At 36.8% G+C, this 19,645-nt stretch overlaps 1 protein-coding gene across 8 annotated transcripts in view; it reads right to left on the minus strand.

Moving 5' to 3' along the window:
- Positions 1-19,645, minus strand: part of Acaca (acetyl-CoA carboxylase alpha) — a 297,113-nt gene that overhangs the window by 95,107 nt on the left and 182,361 nt on the right. For 6 of the 8 annotated variants that reach the window (XM_070027130.1, XM_070027129.1, XM_070027133.1 and 3 more), the window contains 6 exons: positions 18,301-18,357; positions 17,991-18,035; positions 9,220-9,261; positions 7,989-8,204; positions 7,298-7,453; positions 5,090-5,293 (listed from right to left, as the gene is read on the minus strand). In XM_070027130.1, the coding sequence (XP_069883231.1) occupies positions 5,090-5,293; positions 7,298-7,453; positions 7,989-8,204; positions 9,220-9,261; positions 17,991-18,035; positions 18,301-18,357 (720 nt within the window). The remainder of the gene's footprint in view (positions 1-5,089; positions 5,294-7,297; positions 7,454-7,988; positions 8,205-9,219; positions 9,262-17,990; positions 18,036-18,300; positions 18,358-19,645) is intronic. The other 2 variants (XM_070027132.1, XM_070027131.1) reach the window with 1 other exon arrangement.

Below are 19,645 nucleotides of genomic sequence, written 5' to 3' on the forward strand. Positions count from 1 at the left end.
AGGTTTTTGGATTTTTCCTCCTTGAAAATGATTTTTTGGTGAGTTAAACAGTTTCTTAAACATAGTGAACAGTTGTGTTCTCTGTTCTCTATAGGCTTAAGTCCAAAAATGTGACACATAACCAGCCCTGTACTGCAAGCTGCTCTTCTTTTTGGATTAGTTGAAACTAAGAACACATGATACAAATTTCCCATCTCAGAGATGTACTAAGGATGCTTCCCTTCTGAAGTGACTTGAATTCCAAATACTCAGAAATAAACTGTATCAACTAACCCGAGCAGTCCCAGTATTTAAGTCCTATGCACTAAAGATAATTCTTATTCTAAGGTCAGATCAAAGTTCTACCAAGTCATTATGCTTTACTTGATTAGAAAGTGCTTCATAAGTATTATTAGCCACACAAAAGCTTTGATGATTTCTTCTAGGTATTTATAAGTTCTTGTGAGCCAGTAAGATATAGCCTATAGTAAAATAACTACATTTTATAAAGTTATATTATACACATATTTCTCTCTAGTATGTCTATAACTAGTACTAATTCCTGCAATACCTATATTGACACATAATGAAATCATGCCAGTTTTTAATCATTTTAACTCAAATATTTCTAGAAGAGTACTTCATACTCCATATATTTAGCTAGTCTTATTTGCTTATGAATATTTATAAGGGATGCCATTATTTCAATTCAATTAATATTTATTGAGTGCTCAGAGGTTGTATAACACTAAACTAGGCACTTTATGTATGAATACATAAAATATAGAGTCCCAACACAGTGAATGCAAATGGAGATTGGGATGAAAGGGTATGTGTACACCCACATATCTATTCGGGTCTAAAATATAAGCACAAGCTAACATTAATGAATAGATTTGTGGGCCTGATATATAGGCATAAAAATGGGATTAAGTACTTTCCTAAACCCTAGGGATAGCTCAGCTTAGTGAATCCTTAGCCCCCTATGGCTGACTTGTCAATCAGGTCCTATTGTGGGCAAAACTTATCTTAGACTACCTAAAAGCCCACAGACTATAGAGCTCCCAGTGCTCCTCCACAAGACCGGTGGGAAAAAGTCACAATGTGGAAGACAAAATTAGTTTTAGGAATGTAAGAGTAGAAACAGTCATATTAAAGAAAGTCAAAGGGTATGTAAGGCAAGGATATCTCACACACACACACACACACACACGCACACGCACACGCACACGCACACGCACACGCACACACACACACACACACACACACACACACACACACACACACACACACACACACACACACACACACGACTCCAAGGCAGTAAGTAAAAGCAGAACGTTCTTGGAACTATATTTCTTGTCTCCTAAAAAGAGACAAGACCTGCGGGTGAAGGGTGTAAGACTGAGTTTTGCGAAGGTCTGGAATAAAATTAGACCGTTCATAGTTAAGCAATGTAACAATTTACTGAGACAGGGAGTTGAAGAATATATATTACTGCTGGAATCTAAAATAAGAAACAGGGGCTGGGAAGGTGGCTCAGTGGTAGAACGCTTGCCTTGCATGCCTGAGACCCTGGGTTCGATTCCTCAGCACCACATAAGCAAAAAGAAAAAATAAAATAAAATAAAAAAATAAAATAAGAAACAACTTGTTTTTCCTCCTCCTCCTTTCTTTTCCTTTATTTTCTTGAGAGCTTACTATGTAACCCAGGCTGGCTTAGAACTCATAATCATCCCATAATTATACTTTTACAAATTTATCCAAAATAAATGAAAATATATGTACATAAAGATTTATAAATAAATGCTTATTATAGAATTCCCAACACCCTTAACGAGGAGATAAAGCTCCATCAACTTTAGAATGGATATAAACATTTAGTCAGTCCATAAAGTGTAACACTACGTAGCAATTAAAAAGAATTATAAACTAATCTCAAAAACATTATGTTAAACCAAAAAATACCAGATAAAGATAATGTGTATTTTTTCCATTTGTTTATATGAAGTTCTAGGACAGGAAAAATCTGTCTATGGTGATAAAAAGCAAATCAATGTCAACCCTGGAATGGAGATGGTAGGCTGAAAAGAACAATGGAAAACCTTCTGTGGTAATCATGAGATATTCCCTATCATGATTGTGATGCAGTCAAACAAGTGTGTACTGCTGTCAGAAGGAGTGCATTTTACTACATATTAACAGTGTTTCAACAAAGACTGATTTTAAAATGCTTTTTTTTTAGGCAGATGTGCTGGTGCAAGCTTGTAATCCTAGCTATTCAGGAGACAGAGGCAGGAGGATCACAAGTTAGACAATAACCTAGGTAAAGTTAGCAAAATCCTATCTAAACAACAACAAAAACCCTGAGTGAAGTACTTCAAATCTATAAGCCTAGGTGCTTTGGAAGCAGAGACTGAGAGATTACAGTTCAAAGCCAGTTCAAAGGATTCTATCATAACTCATGACTGGACAGAGTGGTATGTGCCTATCCTCCCAAGATACTAAGGAAAAACAATGGGGGGATGCAGGAATGCATACTGGCATTCCATGAACAAAAGGGATCACAGGCCAGACTGACCTGGTCATAAAGGGAGACTCTATCTCAAAATTAATCAAAGCAAACAAGGGTTGGCAGAGTGCCTCAAGTAGCAAAACACCTGCCTGGAGAGCTCAAGACCCAGAGTTCAAACCCTAGTATCATTCTCCCAAAACCCAAACCAAATGAAATTCAGAAAATCAGAAGAGGTTAAGGGCATAGCTCAAGTGGTAGAGTACTTTCTTACCAAGCATGAGACCTAGTTTAATCCCCATTAATGCAAAAAACAAATAAGTGTTATTTTGCTTTTGTACTACATGCTAGAAATTAATTCACTTCTGCAATAGATTACCAAACTCTCTTCTTACTATGACTACCTGTCAACATTGTTTATTATGACCTGTGTACAGGATTACATAAGAAAAGTGAAACTGAAGCCAGTCAACCCATCTCCTTATTGGCAGAATGAATGACTGGTGTGCTAGGACAAGAGGTAAAGGGGACTAATGGAAGCCTTTGAATAACAGCTAGCTAGGTTAGCTCCACTTTCGACTGTAAAAATACAGGAAATAAAAAACCAGTAAAGTTCGTGGTAATGTGTATATTGTTATATAGTTCCCCTTTTACGAGAGACTGGATTCTCTTAGAAAATGATATCTGCCCCAGAGTCTGCTGCCTTAGAACCCTGTACTTTCATGTTATGATGGCACATATGCCTCAGAGAAACAAATTATCTTTTTCCATTGGGATGTAAATTTCCAAGCAGTTAACAAATATTAAGTTAACTAATGAATATATGAATGTCAGACATGGCACTATATTACCTTAAATCCTCTAATGATTCATTACAGAAAGAAGATAAAAGCTTAGCAATATGCACCCAGTAGGCATTGGGAGCACAAGAACTGGGCTGGAGGTTGGTCAGTTCCCAGCAAAACTGGGATCACAAAGCATGCCCCAGCAGTGCTCCAACTCTCAGCTGAAGAACCTGATAAAAATGTCTTCCTGCAGGATTTCTTGAAATATGCAAGATCACAGTAAAAGAGGAACCCTCAGGTTGACAGTGTCATTCTTTCACATGCCTCCAGAGTGCTGATTTCATGCCAGGAACCTAAGCTCTGATAAGGCACCTATACCTTTCATGATCCTGTGTCACCGACACTAGCTAGCATGAGGGAGATGTTAAGAGCTTGCTAATAAAAGAAAAAGGAAGTAGTCATGAAAATCAAACATATTTATCCAAAACATTAGCATCTCAAATCATCTTATTTTTACAAGAATGTGCTTCCAGCTGGGCACCAGTAGCTCACATCTTTAATCCTAGCTATTCAGGAGGCTGAGATCTGAGGTCTGTGGCTCAAAGGCAGCCTGGGAAGGAAGGTCCCTAAGACTCTTATTTCCAATTAAGCTCTAAAAAAGCCAGAAGCAGAGCTATGGCTTAAATGTTAGAGTGCTAGCCTTGAGGGAAAACAAAACAAAACAACAACAAAAAAAAACAAAAACAAAAACAAAAAAACAACCCATATACAGTGCCTAGGCACTGAGTTCAAGCCCCAGACTAGGGGAAAAAAAAATGTTTTCCTAGAAGAAATTATAGAACTACCATGCCCAACTTGTTTTATAAGATAGGGTCTCACTAATTTTTGCTCCTGTTGGATTTAGCTCTCTGCCTCAAGAGTAGTTAGGCATGAGCCACACTGCTTTAGTATGAGGTTTAGTATGAGGCTTTCTTGGTACTCTACAACTTGAGCCATGCCTCCAGATTGGCTTTTTGCTGGTTAACTGGAAATAGGACCTTTCTGCTCAGGATGGCTTTGAACCATAATCCTTCAGATCTCACACTCCTAAATAGCTAGGATTAGAATTGAGCTACCAGTGCTCAGGAAAAAAGAATTCTTTTAATTTTTTTTTAAAAAGAGACATTAATATTATCATAGAATTTGTACACTGTGTCATTTTTCATCTTTGTATTCTTGGTATTTGTTCCCTGAAAAAAAAAACAAATTAAAGTTTGACACTTTGTTCCCATGTTGAGATAAAACAAATCTGAATTCTGTAAAGATGTATATAAACAGAGAAGCATAGGGAGAAATATGAAGCCACTGTACGACACTCATTTATTATACTATGTTGAAGTTTTACTACTTCAAGATAGAAGTTAGTGACATACTCCAACAATTTTCCTTTCCTTACTACTTGCCAAAGAATTGTCTAATTGCACTGAAAACAAAGAAGAAAAATGACTAGAAGACCAGACTGCTAAAGTAGCCCAAACAAAAAACCAACAACGAACCAACCCCAAATTGCAGAATTACATGTGGAGTCAGGTTCATTTGGCATTTTTCTAGTGTTCATCAGTATGTGTCAAAATGTTGAGGGTTTTATAACTGCCATGACTGAGAATATAGGCATTATTTTATAAAGCAAATGAGGGTTTTTCAAATTCATATAACCACTTAAGCTGAAAGAGTGTACCAATGGGGTTTGTTAGGTTGGGTTTTCCATAACAAAGACAAGTGGCTTCTCTGTAGGACCAAACAGAATGGGGAAGAGCTGGCTTGACTACTGTACCTGTGCTGTCCTGGAGTCAGTCACTTCCTTGTAGAGGCTGATGTCCAAGTAATAGCCAGACTCGTTTGTCAGGAAGAGGCGGATGGGAATTGCTTTTCCAGTTGGTGTCAGGCGAATGTTGATTTTCAGTTCTGCCTGGAGGACGCGCAATTTCCACAGCCGACTTCCATAGCGCATTACCATGCTCCGCACAGATTCCTCAATCTGACACAGACACATCACCAAGCACAAAACTTCAATATCTTGTAACTAAGACCTGGTTAAGGTCTGCCCATCTTTGGGAAAGGAAAAATGGAAAAAGATGCTGGCTTGTGGAGATGTACACCACACATATTCCTGACAAAAAGTGGTCAAATAGTTTCTCCTCAACCTATTCTTGCTTGGAACAAGTCAGGGACAATTTCTTGCTGGTTTGGCATTTCAGTGGTTTCCTTTGACTAACAACACCTAAATCTGTACAATTTCTTCCCCTTTCCCAATTATATTCCTACTCTATATCAAAGATCTGTAATATCTAAAATTAAAAGCCATGAGATTTAAGCAAAAGCCCAAATAAGAATAAAATCTCTAGTTAAATAGCTATTAAGTAGCATTTATATGCATGGTAACTATGTTTCATTGCAGTTACAGGACCTTAAATCAACATAGCAATTACCACCATGAGCTTTTTTTCCATACAATTTTATTAAACTTGATAATATATGTCTACTGGTAAATTGCACGAATTAAAGAAAGGCAATCTGTAGACTATACTATACCATTCTCTCTAAACTTAAAGTTTGGTCACTGCCAAGTCCAAAAGGGAATTAAAGAGTTGGGACCTCCTGGGTTTCTTTACATCTTATGATACCTTATAGCTTAGTACTCTTGTTTTTCAGAGTTAGGAGTTATTTTAGTTAAGTGATTTTATGGGTGATTTTGTTATTGACATACAAAAGTAAAACTTTCTAAAATACTTTCTTAGTGTCCTACAAAATCTCAATCATCTTTCTCTAATGATTTTTATTTTTTATTTTTTTGTCAGTCATGGGTATTTGAACTCAAGGCTTGGGTGCTATTCCTGTGCTTTTCTGCTCAAGGCTAATGAGCCACAGTACCACGTCTGGTTTTCTGGCAGTTAATTCGAGATGAGTCTCACAGTTTCCTGTATGAGCAGGCTTTGAACTGTAATCCTCAGATCTCAGCCTCCTAAGTGCTAGGATTACAGGAGTGAGCCACCAGCACCCCACCTCCAATGATTCTGTGCCACCTTGCAAGCTTGCTTCTGCACCACAGAATGTTAATTGAGAATGGGTTTCAAAGAGTTAACTTCCTTATTCTCACATTTGCTTGCCACTAAGAGATATTTATCCATTCTTTTCTCAAGGGAATGAAAGCCAACAATCTCTATGTACAGGAAAGTGACAGCTGTCTATGATTGGCAAAGCAGCACCTGGGCATGTGGGTATTTAGAATGGAGGAAGCAGGAAGTCTGACATTAAAAATTTGAGAAAAATCAAAAGTACATGCCTACAATAGATCTGGAGAAAGGGAAATACTGGCCATTCTATCTAAACTCCATCATATCACGACAGAGTCAGAGGGAGCAGAAATAGAGCAGCTTGTTCTTGCTGTACCCAAGGTAAGAGTCAGGTACAGAATATCTTGTTTTCTTTCTTTAAATTATATAGAATGTATTTTAGAACAGAGTGCCCCAGGGAAGAAAATAAGCCATAGTATATGTGAAATTCCTTATTAGCCAAATTCTCTTATTGTAGAAAAACACTAAAAAAACAAAAAATAGGTCAGACATTTTGGAAAGTGCTTTATCTCACCAACGCCACCAATGAATTAACATTTAGTACAATTTAGTACACAGTATCAGTAATTTAGCCCAAGCCTAATAGAGAAAAAATAATTATTCCAGAAGAGAAATCCTAGAGAATATAAAGCATGACCACTAATGTGGCAAATATCACAATATTAGTACCAATGCAGAGTTTTTATTACAGCTTATAAATGACCAGCAAGCTAACAGCACACCCTTTCACCAAGAGGACTGTTCCTAATGGCTACACCAAATTTTTGACACTCCCCAGAAATTAGAAGCAGTCTGTAAACTTTAAAGATGAACAACTGGACCTACTTACACAAGTACTCACTTCCAAATTCATGTGAAATACACATAACTCTTTCCTAGTGCTCATAAAGAAACTGTAAGAAAAATACCTTTGATGGGTCCATGATGACAGTGGGTACAAAGTTGAGGAAGATATGGTTACAGTCAGTGCGAACATTCGTGTTGTTAAAAGCAACTTCCAATTCATCCATGGCTTCCAGGAGCAGCCTCTCCCCTTCATTTTGTAGATATTCAAAAGAAGCTTCCTACACAGGAAGAAAATCACCAACATTCATGTGTTTTAAAGGCAATAAAGAATTGCTGTTATGATAACTTAAAGATCCGTATGTCATGACTCATAAAGTACCTGTTAAAGACATTATTTTACTTTTCTCTCTAGTGTCAGTTTAGTGACCCCAACACCAGACCTTTCTTCTGCCTCTTAGTGTTTTGTTTTTACCCATAGGTGGAGCTGGTAAACATCCCTGAGCTGTGCCAAATAGGGCTCTATAGAAATGAGAAGTTCCCGGAGGTTGTTCTGTTACATACTTTTCCTTTTCTAGAGTGAGTGCTCTCATGGTTTTATGACTAAGAAATATCAGATAAAGAAAAAGAAGCCTTAATTACTTGCAATATTTACTTTTGTGAGAGAAATGACTTCCAGACATCTGTGAGCTATTAGGAGACTAGAAGAGAAAATGAGAGTCTTGATTCAAACTATAAAAACTTGATTTTGAACCATGCTTATGTATCTCTGTCACTTCCCAGAGGGATAACTTCCAGTTAAAGTACAGCACCCACCTTTGTGACCAGATCAGAATGTCTAATGATTGCACGAACAAAGAACCTGTAGTCTGTTACTTCTGTGCCCACTTCCACCTTGGCTGCCCCAAGATACAGGTGCATTTTATGATTAGCACATGGAATAGCAGTAAGGTCGAAATTTCTCATCCGGTTCAGTTCTAACTGAAAAGCCAGAGCAGGCTCCAAGTGACGATAGATACGATCTTCCTCAAACTGAACAGGAAAATCAGAGAAAACAATGGCTTACATGAGGCAATTACAAAGTTATATTATGATTGGGTAAGTTAAAGGGTTGGTTAAAAAGAGAAATATAAAGAAGTATAACTGTGACTCAAGTGGCAGCCTTAAGCACTAGCCTTGAGCAAAAAGAACTTAAGGGACAGAGCTTAGGACCCTGAGTTCAAGCCTCAGTATTGGCATCAAAAAATTTAAAACTTCACACACACACACACACACACACACACACACACACACACACACACACACACACACACACACACACACACACACACACACACACACACACACACACACACACACACACACACACACACACACACACACACACACACACACACGCTACGCTGTGGTAATAGACAACAAAAACAGCTGCAGGCAAAACTATTGTTATGGCTTATGTAAGACTAAAGGCCAGAATACCTATTCATGTCCCAAATTTTCAGCATTATTTTTTATAATTAACTATAGATTGCTTCACGTTAACACCTTTTTCACATTCTGACATTTGGGGCATTTCTTTAAAATATTTGGATTTGGAGCATAATATGCCTACAGATACATAATATTTATCTTTTCAAAAGCTGTAATAGTATATTTACTATATGCTTTCCTGAAATGGAATAGTTTCTTGTAGTGTACATGTCAACTACATGAACAGAGAGAGACAGAGCAAAAATGTAAGCTGGTAAAGAAACCCAAATGGTATAAACTGTTACATATTAAAACTGAAAAACAAACAAGAGCTCAAAATATGTCTGTAAAAGACAAAAATTATCCTATTAAGTGTAGAGCCCTTTAATATCATTAGATCTATTCTAAAAAGGTTAAGAATGATCTGCAAACATGAATGACTGGTTCCTAAACCAAACACTTTCTAAAGGGTGTGTGCTTACTTGGGTAAGGCAAAGGGAAAATTAAAGATCATAAATGCACAGGTGCACAAGAAAAGGGTGGGAGGGGGTGGAGAAAAAGCAAGAGCAGTCCTTACCTTATCCCTTGCTCGAAAGGTGAAAAATTTAGGAAATTCTCTCTGCATTAAAGAAGTAGGGGAGAGAAATGTTAGTCCTTCAGAGATATGGCTTTTTGGGGACAAACATACAATATAAAAGTAGTCAAGTATCTAAAGAGAATTTCCTCAAAAACATGGTCCTTATCCAAGCATAGTCCAGGAAATACGAATAATCCCCTGGGTAACTATCACTTTGACCCCCACTTCCAAATTTGAGATTACTCAACTGTTAACCTAACTTTAGTATCTATCTTCTCATAAAAAAGAAGTTTGTGGGTTTTTTTTTTTATGTGTCTTCTATGTGGAAGAAAAAAGTTTGCTTTTGGAACAACCTGGCAAATAAAACCAATACACCTCTATGCTATAGCCATTGCAGTTGTACTTACTGGGCTGATTTCCCAAGTTTCTCCTTAAGAAACCCTTAAAATGTAAACCAGCTAGATAACAGACTCTTCAGACCAAGGTGCTGTTGTTTTCCACATGTCAAGTCAATATTTCAAGAGTTTAAATAATAACATTTAAAAATTTAGTATGAGATGCCACTTTAGTCACCACTAGGGAAAAAAGGGGGCAGAACTAGTGAACTTGTAATTGCTAGGTTTTAACTCTTCTTTTGCAGCACATTACACAAGAAAGCAACCAATTCACTAGAACCTTATTAATTAACAAAGATGAATTCAATTAGCAGAGTTCATTAGTTTCTGAAATTTAACTTATTAACACCAAATACCCCTGTTTCTCGGATGGGAAGGTCTACTGGCAGTGCTAGCATCAAGTCATTACTATTTGTCTCTATAGGAGGTTTCATTAGGCATCTTCTTCATTATGAGTGCAATATAATCAAACACTTGATACAAAACAGAGAGAGACCAGAACTAGCTGCCTACATATCCTTCAGTGGGTTTTTTAGGAACCATGAAGGAAACAAATGAAAATCTTTTAGGTGTTGGCCCATCAAATGCTCTTAATAACCTAGAGGGAAACTAATTTTTTTATTATGACTTTCTTCTCACCCCAAATTTTACAAATAAGCAAGTCTAAGATTACAAGATATACATAGGATCATAGAAGAAGAAAATAAACCTTAGTCTTTACTATTCAAAAGCTTATACTTTTTCACCTCTAAAGTACAAGACATTATATTTCTGTTCTTCTAATCGAAATTCCTTATTCAGGGAATTTCTCTGTGATGAAACAAACAACAATGAAAAAACAGAAAATAAAATTTTAAGGAAGAGTTTGAGATGGCTCAGGTAGTTCAACACTTGTCTAACATGCACAAAAGACTTTTTAACGGGGAGGGGGAAGGAGGCTAGGAAACAAAGCAAAAGTCACACTGAAAATATGAGGTTTTTAATTTGCTGAAAATTTCTTGAATAGTTGCTACATTATATTTAATCCTCATCATGTACAATAAAATGTTTATATTTTCTTTGGCATTTTAACTAAAAAAGCTGAACATACTTGTAGGAGTTTATTTACCAAGCCTAGGGAAATCCCTTGTCTGTACTTGAGTATTTAAAGGCCCCTTAAAAGGGGATTTTATAAAGGACTAATCTTTTACTAGTATTTTGTTCTAAATAATTCTCTCTGACACATTCTATTCCCTCTGACCTAATGACAGGGAAGTACATGAGTAAGTAGGAAGAGTTGAATTGTCAGTAGGTCATATGCTTAAAGCTTTTACATATCTAGTCTGGCCTTCAGAAAATTACCTAAAAAGTAATGCATGTCAAAGAGGGAAAGATAGCTGGATACTGAAGGCTCACACCTCTAATCTTTACTACTCAGAAGGACTACACCTGGAGGACTGTGTGTTGAGGCCAGGCTGGGCAGAAGAATCCTGAAAGACTCCATCTCTAAAATAGTGAGCAAAAAGGCAGAACTGAATGTATGACATTAAGCAGTAGAGTTCTAGCCTAGCAGACACAAGGCCTTGAATTTAAACCTTTTTACCAAGAAAAAGTCAAAACAACAACAAAAAAAAACTTTGAAAAATCAAGAAATGTTAAGCACATACTTTACTATTCTGTGTAGACTAGTATTACCTAATTAATAAGAGTATTTATTTGGTGTAAAATTATGCACATTTGTACTATTTCCATTCAAAAATAAAACCATTTTCTTTTAAAATACAATAGTAGGGGCTGGGAAGGTGGCTTAGTGGTAGAGCGCTTGCCTTGCATGCATGAGGCCCTTGGTTCAATTCCTCAGCACCACATAAGCAAAAAGAACAAAACCAGAAGTGGCGTTGTGGCTCTAATGGTAGAGCACTAGCTTTGAGCTGAAGAGCTGAGGGACAGCGTCCAGGCCCAGAGTTCAGGCCCCACGACGGGACCCCAAAAAAATAAAATAAAATAAAATAAAATAAAATACAACAGTAATGCCAAAAAATGCTTTCTTTTTCCATCAAACTAATTAAAAATTTTTTGTAGTAACTCAAAGGCAGGAAACGAAAGCAGCTTAAGTGGACATATCTTTATTACAAATAATGAAGGAGACTAATTCTTAGAGGAGAACAAAGTATCTCTAGGTGACAAGAGCACACAGCAACTACCAATTAAGAAAACCACTTTCAGGCTACAGGAGTAGCTCAAGCGGTACAACACCAGCCATGAGGGAAAAAGCTAAATAACAGAATGAGGCCCTGAGTTCAAGTCCCAGTATCATTAATAAAATAAAATAGAAAGTTCAGCTTCATTTAGGTTAAGAAAGGGTATCATAACAAATTTCTCTTTTTATTCCTAACTTTTGAGTAAATTTAATATGCATGGCAAAATCTTTAAAAACTGAGCATTTAAAACAGGGGGTAGCAAAAACTTCAGTTCTTGCTGAAAGCAAAGCTATCAAGAAATTCTTCAAACTGGGTGCCAGTGGCTTGCATCTAATCCTAGCTACTCAGGAGGCTGAGATCTAAGGATAGCAGTTCAAAGCCAGCTTGAAGAAGAAAGTCCATGAGACCCCTATCTCTATTAAACTACCAAGAAACAAAACAAAATGATGAAACCAGAAGTGGAGCTGTGGCTCAAGTGGTACAGTGCTACTCTTGAACACAAAGGCTCAGAGACAGCACCCAGGCCCCGAGTTCAAGCCCTAGGACTGGCAAATTAAATTAAATTAAAAATTCTTTGAGATATCAGAAGTCTAAAGACTTTTGTATTATATAAGCTACCCCCCTTACCCTTGGGCAATCAAAAAAACCATAGAATCACAGTAAATTCTTTAGCCTGAAGACCAAGAATGGAATCAGTCTTGGCAAAACAAAGTTCTCCAGATTCTACCTCATTTAATGGTTGGGAGTAGTGGCACACACCTGTCACCACAGCTACAGGAACCTACAATGTCTGGACACAGTGGCATGTAACTGTCAACTCCAGCAACACAGGGAGGGAGACGCAAGCAGGAAGATTATAGCCCACACTGGCCTGAGTATAAAAGGAGACCTTACTTTGAAAATAGCCAGCATAAAAAGGGGCCCGAGGCATAGTTCAAGTGGTTGAATGCCTACCTTGCAAATATCAAGCCCTGTGTTCACTCTCCACTAATGCCAAAAATTTTTTTTTAAATGTCTTCACTACACCTCATTTTCATGCTGCCAATTTTTCCACTAACAGCATTCATGCTTATTCCATCACTAATGCAATTGCTTTCCAGACATTCTACTAGGTTTATAGGCAAATATCATAATTGAATGTACACACACACACACACACACACAAAACCCTCTTAGTGTTCTGGTACCAAAAAAAAAAGAAAAAAAAAAGAAAAAAGAAAAAAAGAATGCAACATTTCTCAGGAAGAAATTATGCCCCTGCTGTGTTCTAATCAGCCAACCATCATCAAGACAATCAAAATAATTTGCCTAAATTAGCCAATCAAGACACCCTGCAAATCAGAGAATGTGAAAACCTGCAACAGAAAACATCATAGCTGATTATGATACTAATAATCGTGTTAAAAACCTAATGAGATGAAGAAATTGGGAGCTTGCTGGTGCAATTCTCTTTTACCTCAACATGCTGAGAACTAATTAAATAGACTGTAATTAAAACAAAAACCTAAACCAAACCTTCTGAAAACTAATAGTTGGTCCACTAGTAAAGAGAACTACCTTTTCATAACGGGGTGGGGAGGGAGAGAAAGAAAGAAAGAGGAAAGAAAAGAAAAGGAGGAGAGAAGAGGGGAGGGGAGGGGAGGGGAAAGGAGGGGAGGGGAGAGGGAAAGGAGGGAGACAAAATACTAACCATTATAAATGTTCATGCACAGGGACCAAGTAATCCAAAACATTTAATTTCAAAGCGAGAGTTACACAAAAGTCATGAAACTGTACTATCCCTTAGGAGAATTCTGGCAATTTTTTAAAACCTCATGAAATTGTATAAGAAAGAAATCAAAGAAAATATTTCATAAACCAACATTTGTAAAACTGAATTAGAATCTTACCAGTTTTTGGATCTCATATTTTTGTTTTATGTGGCTAAAGGAAGAAATCCTGATAATACTCATTTTAGTATGCCTCCAAAAAGTTCCTTTAAAAAGCCTAATATAGCAGCACTGTTCGCAATAGCTAGGATATGGAAACAACCTAGATGCCCCACCACAGATGAATGGATCCAAAAATTGTGGTATCTATACACAATGGAATATTATGCAGCCATTAGAAATGACAAAATAATGGCATTTGCAGGGAAATGGATGGAGCTAGAAGGAATCATGTTGAGCGAGGTAAGCCAAGAACGAAGAGACAAACAGTACATGGTCTCCCTGATAAGTGGATGATGAATCCAAAATGTTAGGTGATATGACAAAACTAACAGGACTTAAGAAACAAAGAACTCCCACTCATCTGGTTGAACCACTACTAAATATCCCCATGCTGCTGATCACATATATGGTATATAACATATGAGCACCGTTATATATTACAGACTGTGATAGACAATTTGCTCCAGGAAAGTTAGAATGAACTTGTGACTTTAAATGAGCATCATTATTCCACAATACTGTGAATTTCCGGAAATTAAGTAATCACTTAATCACGATCAAAAAAAAAAAAAAAAAAAAAAAAAAGAACCTTGGGGAAGGGAGGGAGGGAGGGGATGGTAGGGGGAAAACAATGGAGGGGGTAACAATGTTCAAGAGGAAGTGGAAGTGTACTCATTACCTCACTCATGTAACTGTAACCCTCTGTATAGTATCTCTACAATAAAAAAAATTAAAAAAAAAAATAAAAAAATAAAAAGCCTAATATAACCCAATTAAAACTTTCTGATAATTTTTTTGAACTAGAGACCTAAAATGTGAGTAACAAGAGTTGATAAATTTAAACATGGAACTACAGAACCATAGCTTATAAACAGTTGCAGAAATTGAAGAAACTTATTCCTTTGCTTTAAAGGCTTTTATCCCCCTCTTATTTCTTTTTAATAAGATCTGTATCTACTCAAACTTATTTAAGTATCAAGTTATACAGTTATTTTAAGTTTCATTATGGTTATTTTTATTTATTTATTTATTTTTGCCAGTCCTGGAGCTTGAAATCAGGGCTTGAGCACTGTCCCTGGGCTGCTTTTGCTCAAGGCTAGAGCTCTACCACTTGAACCACATTGCTACTTCCAGCTCTTTCTGTTTATATGGTACTCAGGAATTGAACCAGGGCTTGATGCATGCTAGGCAAGCACTCTACTACTAAGCCACATTCCCAGCCCCTTATGGTTGCTTTTAATTAGTAGGTTATGGAAGAAGACTGACACCTAGTCCTCTCCTTTCAGTGGTCAATCTTGCTCTCTCTACAGGAATCTCCATATGTAAGAGTCAAAAAACTAAAGCAGCAGCAGATATATCTGCAGCAAGTTTTCTGGGAACTATAGTAATTATACAATGAATACTCAAAATGCTATGGATTTCCCTGGCATCTGAAACCTCATATTACACCTCTCCCTTATGGACTGGCCCTCATTTGCCAGCTCTGAGGCAATCTGAAAGATCCCAAACTTTGAAACAGCACAGATTGATTCATTTCACACCAACAAATGTTGTTCTTAATAAAAACTTGGTAACCTTCCTCCTCTCCTTGCCCCCGAATGTGCACATTCTTTCTTCAATAATATATGGATTTCACAGTGTAGAACAGGGGAGGCTGCATACATCACTGTGGATTACCAAGAAGCCAAGGAGATCAAGGGATTCATCCCTAACACTCCTGAAAAGCTTCCTCTTTTTCACTCTACACTATGTGCCAAGCACATATCAGATGACATGACAGAAGTTAAGTATCCTTCATGAATGGCAAGCTACCACCAATGAAAAACTCAAAGCAACACCCTGACAGTGAGCCCCAGATTTGTACAATTCTTGCCAAGGTTTTCTGGTTATCGTGGGTGCCAGATGGAGTTCAATAAAACAACAACTAAAAACAAAAACAATAACAAAAAAAAAAACAACACAAAGAAAGAATCATTATTTCTAAGACATACCCCAATTCCTCTTTCATTCAATCCCGTAAATCAAGTTCAGCCCACATCCAAACCTTAACATTCTCTATGCTCTAAAGCAGCCTTTCTTATACCCATGACAAAACAGGCTACTTGGTAATTCCAATAATTTCCCACTTAGTGACACTATAAATAGGAGCTAGACAATGACCGCCAGGCCCTACCCCTCTACAGCTAGCCTTTGCCTATACATTTCTTCTTTTAACCTAAATCCAGCATATAAGGACATCAAAGGAAAAGCAAAACGTTTCTCAAGCTGTTAGATAAACTCTAAGACACAACATAGATTCAGAGATAAGAAGGACTTTCACATATTATAAAATAATAAAAACTGCGAGAACTAATCATTCTGGCTTTTTAGTTGGCAGGATTTTCTTGTTTTTGTGGTCCTGAGCCTTGAACTCAGAACCCTGAGCTTGCTAGGCGGGAGCTCTACTATTTAGTTATGCCTCCAGCTCATTTTTGCAATGGTTATTTTGAGAGTCTTGCTTTTTGCCCAGGTTTTCACTTGAACCAAGATCTTCCTATTTTATGTGCCCTATAGAAACTAAGGTTAACAGATGCATGCTGCCATGCCCAGCTTCTTCTACTGAGACAGAGCCCCATGAACTGCCCTGGACCTACAATCTTCAAAGTCTCAGCCTCTTATGAGATGACAGGTACACATCACTAGACCCAGATAGATATTAGCTGAGATGTGGTCTCATGAACTTTTTTTTGGCCTGGGCTGGTATTGAACCTTGAATCTTCCTGATCTCAGCCTCACTGGTTAGATCGATTATAGGAACTAACAAGCTACCCTGGCCTGGATTAGTTGGCAGATTTAATTGATCATGGAATACTGACTCTGGAAATCAGTTAGTAGTGTGCTATCATCATGAAGACTTTATGATTACAAAAAGATAAATATACATATCTGTGTCATTTTCAAGAATAATATACTATTTTTCGAAAGTCAGTGGCAAAAAGAAAAAGCTTCCCAATCTTCATGAACCTTACCACTTATTATTCCAAAATCCAGAGCCTTGTACTGTCATGTATACTTTTGTTCTGCTCAGCACTACCAGGCAGTGTTTATTCATGGGCTCTCATATTCTGTCCTCTAGTATCAATTTTATACTGTAAGCTCCTGATTTTTCTTCCTAAAGCCCCAGGGTTCTCTTTAAGCTCCTCATACTTTTCCACTGATGCCAGTTTTCTATCTAAAATTATTGATTGATATATATCTACACTCTACTTGATTTCCTGACATCAATAACACAAGGGAATCATGTAGTAGACAACATTTCCTAAAGCATTTCAGAAAATCTTGGCTCTTGAGCTTGCAGGGTAGGCATTCTTATTTCTCTGTATAGTAGATCAGCAAGGTGAATTGTAGGAAGAAAAATGTCAAGTGCTAAAGACTTAATAAGCAAAAGGTAATAATAGCAATCACACACAGGTCCTTGGGTTCAGAAAGTCCTTTCTGGAACTGCAAACATTACAGCAAATGAACAGGACTTGAACACTACTAAAAAACAGAAAAACAAAAGTAAAAACTTTTATCTGGAAAATTACGACTTCTTAATGTCCTGTGGAATATTTAGCTACAATAGGGTCAATTTTTAATGAAACAATTTTTAGAATGACATCATGATTGTAAACTAACTTCTTGGCCTTACTGTTATCACCATACTGAGTAAATTCATTGGGGAAACCATAATTCAGATGCCGGCCAATTGGTTACTTCTTTTTCCAGTAAAATTGTAATAATATTGAGTTAATTTATCAAAGTGAAAGAGCAACAGAATGCTTAATTTTTATTTATTTAGAATTAGCCTAAGACAAAAATAGTAATTTAGGCTCTGTAAAAGCATTTTAAATAATAATGTATTGGTCTTCAGAATTGAGACTTCTCAGTAACAGATTCTGAATTTTTCTTTGGTAGAAGGTCCAATCTCAAACACAATGGCTATTTTTTGATTATGGAGTCACTAAATTACCATTTAGCTCCTATTTCTACCATATTCATCTGAAGAAATATATTACTTATTCTTAACTATTCCCATAACTATGTTGACAATTCATATAAGCAAAGAAAAAAGTTTTCACTGAAACACGGGAAAATTAAATATATTTACTATACTCCTTTCTAAAAGAAGAAGGATCAAAGACAATCTCATCTTTCTATATAACTTAGACATATCTGTGTAAATAAGCAGTGGCAAACAGATAAAACTGTAAGTCATCTTTTATAAAATTTTTCTTTTTACTTACATGAAATCTCTGATCCACCTCACAATTGACCTGTTTTCTGAAATCCTTTCAAATAAAAGAAAGAAAGCAGGGAAAAAAACAGCAGAAACTGTCAATCAGTAATAACATTAAAATCAAATTGAGTAATATGTAATGTTTATAAAGTCCTTCCCAGAATTCTAAGTGTTGCCTAATTCTTTCAATTAAATTTACAGAAAAAGTTATTTCCTGGCATAAATTCTACAAGTAAGCATGTAACTGTGATTCATATTTACTTTTTAAAAATTCAGCAGCAACATAAATGCCAGAAAAATATAATTCATGTCAATACCTTTTGTGCCACAAGAAAAGTAAGGCGTCGGATTCCATGCTCAACCAGGGTAGCTTTCTATGAAAAAACACATAAAAGAGAAATGATATTTCCATTCATTCTAAATTTTACCTTCTTCAATTCTTATAAGGCTTTGATTCTGGTAAGCATCTTTTTGGATATCTTTATCTCAGTCCAGATCCTTCACTTTTGCAAATAACTCAACATGACTACTAAGACTAAGTCTTATGATGTAGGTTTTACACTGATCAGGAAAAAATAGAAAGAAAATCTTGTGGAAGAGAAAGGGTTCTATGAAGTCAAATTCTGAATTCATTCACATTAAGGTAAAGTTTCATGCAAGTTATGGTTACAGAAATTATGCTACTGAACATTCAACTGTGAAGACTATCTCTGATATAGAAGCTAAATGAATTTATAAGGAGGAATACAAATGGTTCACAAAACAGGAAATATAGGCCCTACACAGTTGTTTCGATGGTATCAATTACAGCACTCCTGGAATTTAACCTCACAATTCCTCACCTTTCATTTCTTCTAAAACAGTTCCCCTTTACTTTTCACCCTTTTTTTTTTTTTTGGTCCGGTTGTGGGGTCTGAACTCTGGGCCTGGGCACTGTCCCTCAGCTCTTCAGCTCAAGGCTAGCGCTCAACCGCTTGAGCCATAGCGCCACTTCCGGCTTTTTTCCCCCTTTTTTTTGCTTATGTGGTGCTGAGGAATCGAACCCAGGGCCTCATGCATTGCAAGGCAAGCACTCTACCACTGAGCCATCTTCCCAGCCCCACTTTTCACACCTTTTAAAATGGGTAAAAGCATCTGGGTATGGTGGCATCTACCTATAATCCCAGAGTTTGGAAGGCTAAAGTAGAAGGGTAATGAGCTCAAGGCCAGCCTGGATTACATAGAATTAGAGGTCATTCTCAAAGCAAGCAAACAAGCAAAAATACTTGAGAGGATGGGTAAGATAAGAGAGATAAAAAACAATGGAAGGGTTGATACTGATCAAGGTTCATTGTACCCATAACCTGACATGTTGAATTGAAACCCCTTTTTAGGACTAAAGATTATACACACATCCATGAATACATATACATATATGTACATGTACACACATATATACTTGTACATATAGTATTCACATAGACAAACAATGTATCAGAGGAAAAATAAAGATTGGTAGTTTTCTAGACAGCCTTGGTCTTCTGGCCCTAAGCCATCCTCTATCCTATACTGCTCACTTACCTCAAAAGGCAAAGAAACAAAGTTTGAATTAAGTGAGAGACAAGCTTTTAAATGTCCCTAATAAAGAGCTACATCCCAGCAAGTAGAAAATCAGCTCCACTG

The sequence above is a fragment of the Dipodomys merriami genome, unplaced genomic scaffold, assembly GCF_024711535.1.
Source record: "Dipodomys merriami isolate MVZ:Mamm:240054 unplaced genomic scaffold, mDipMer1.0.p SCAF_19, whole genome shotgun sequence".
In the NCBI taxonomy this organism is placed as follows: Eukaryota; Metazoa; Chordata; class Mammalia; order Rodentia; family Heteromyidae; genus Dipodomys; species Dipodomys merriami.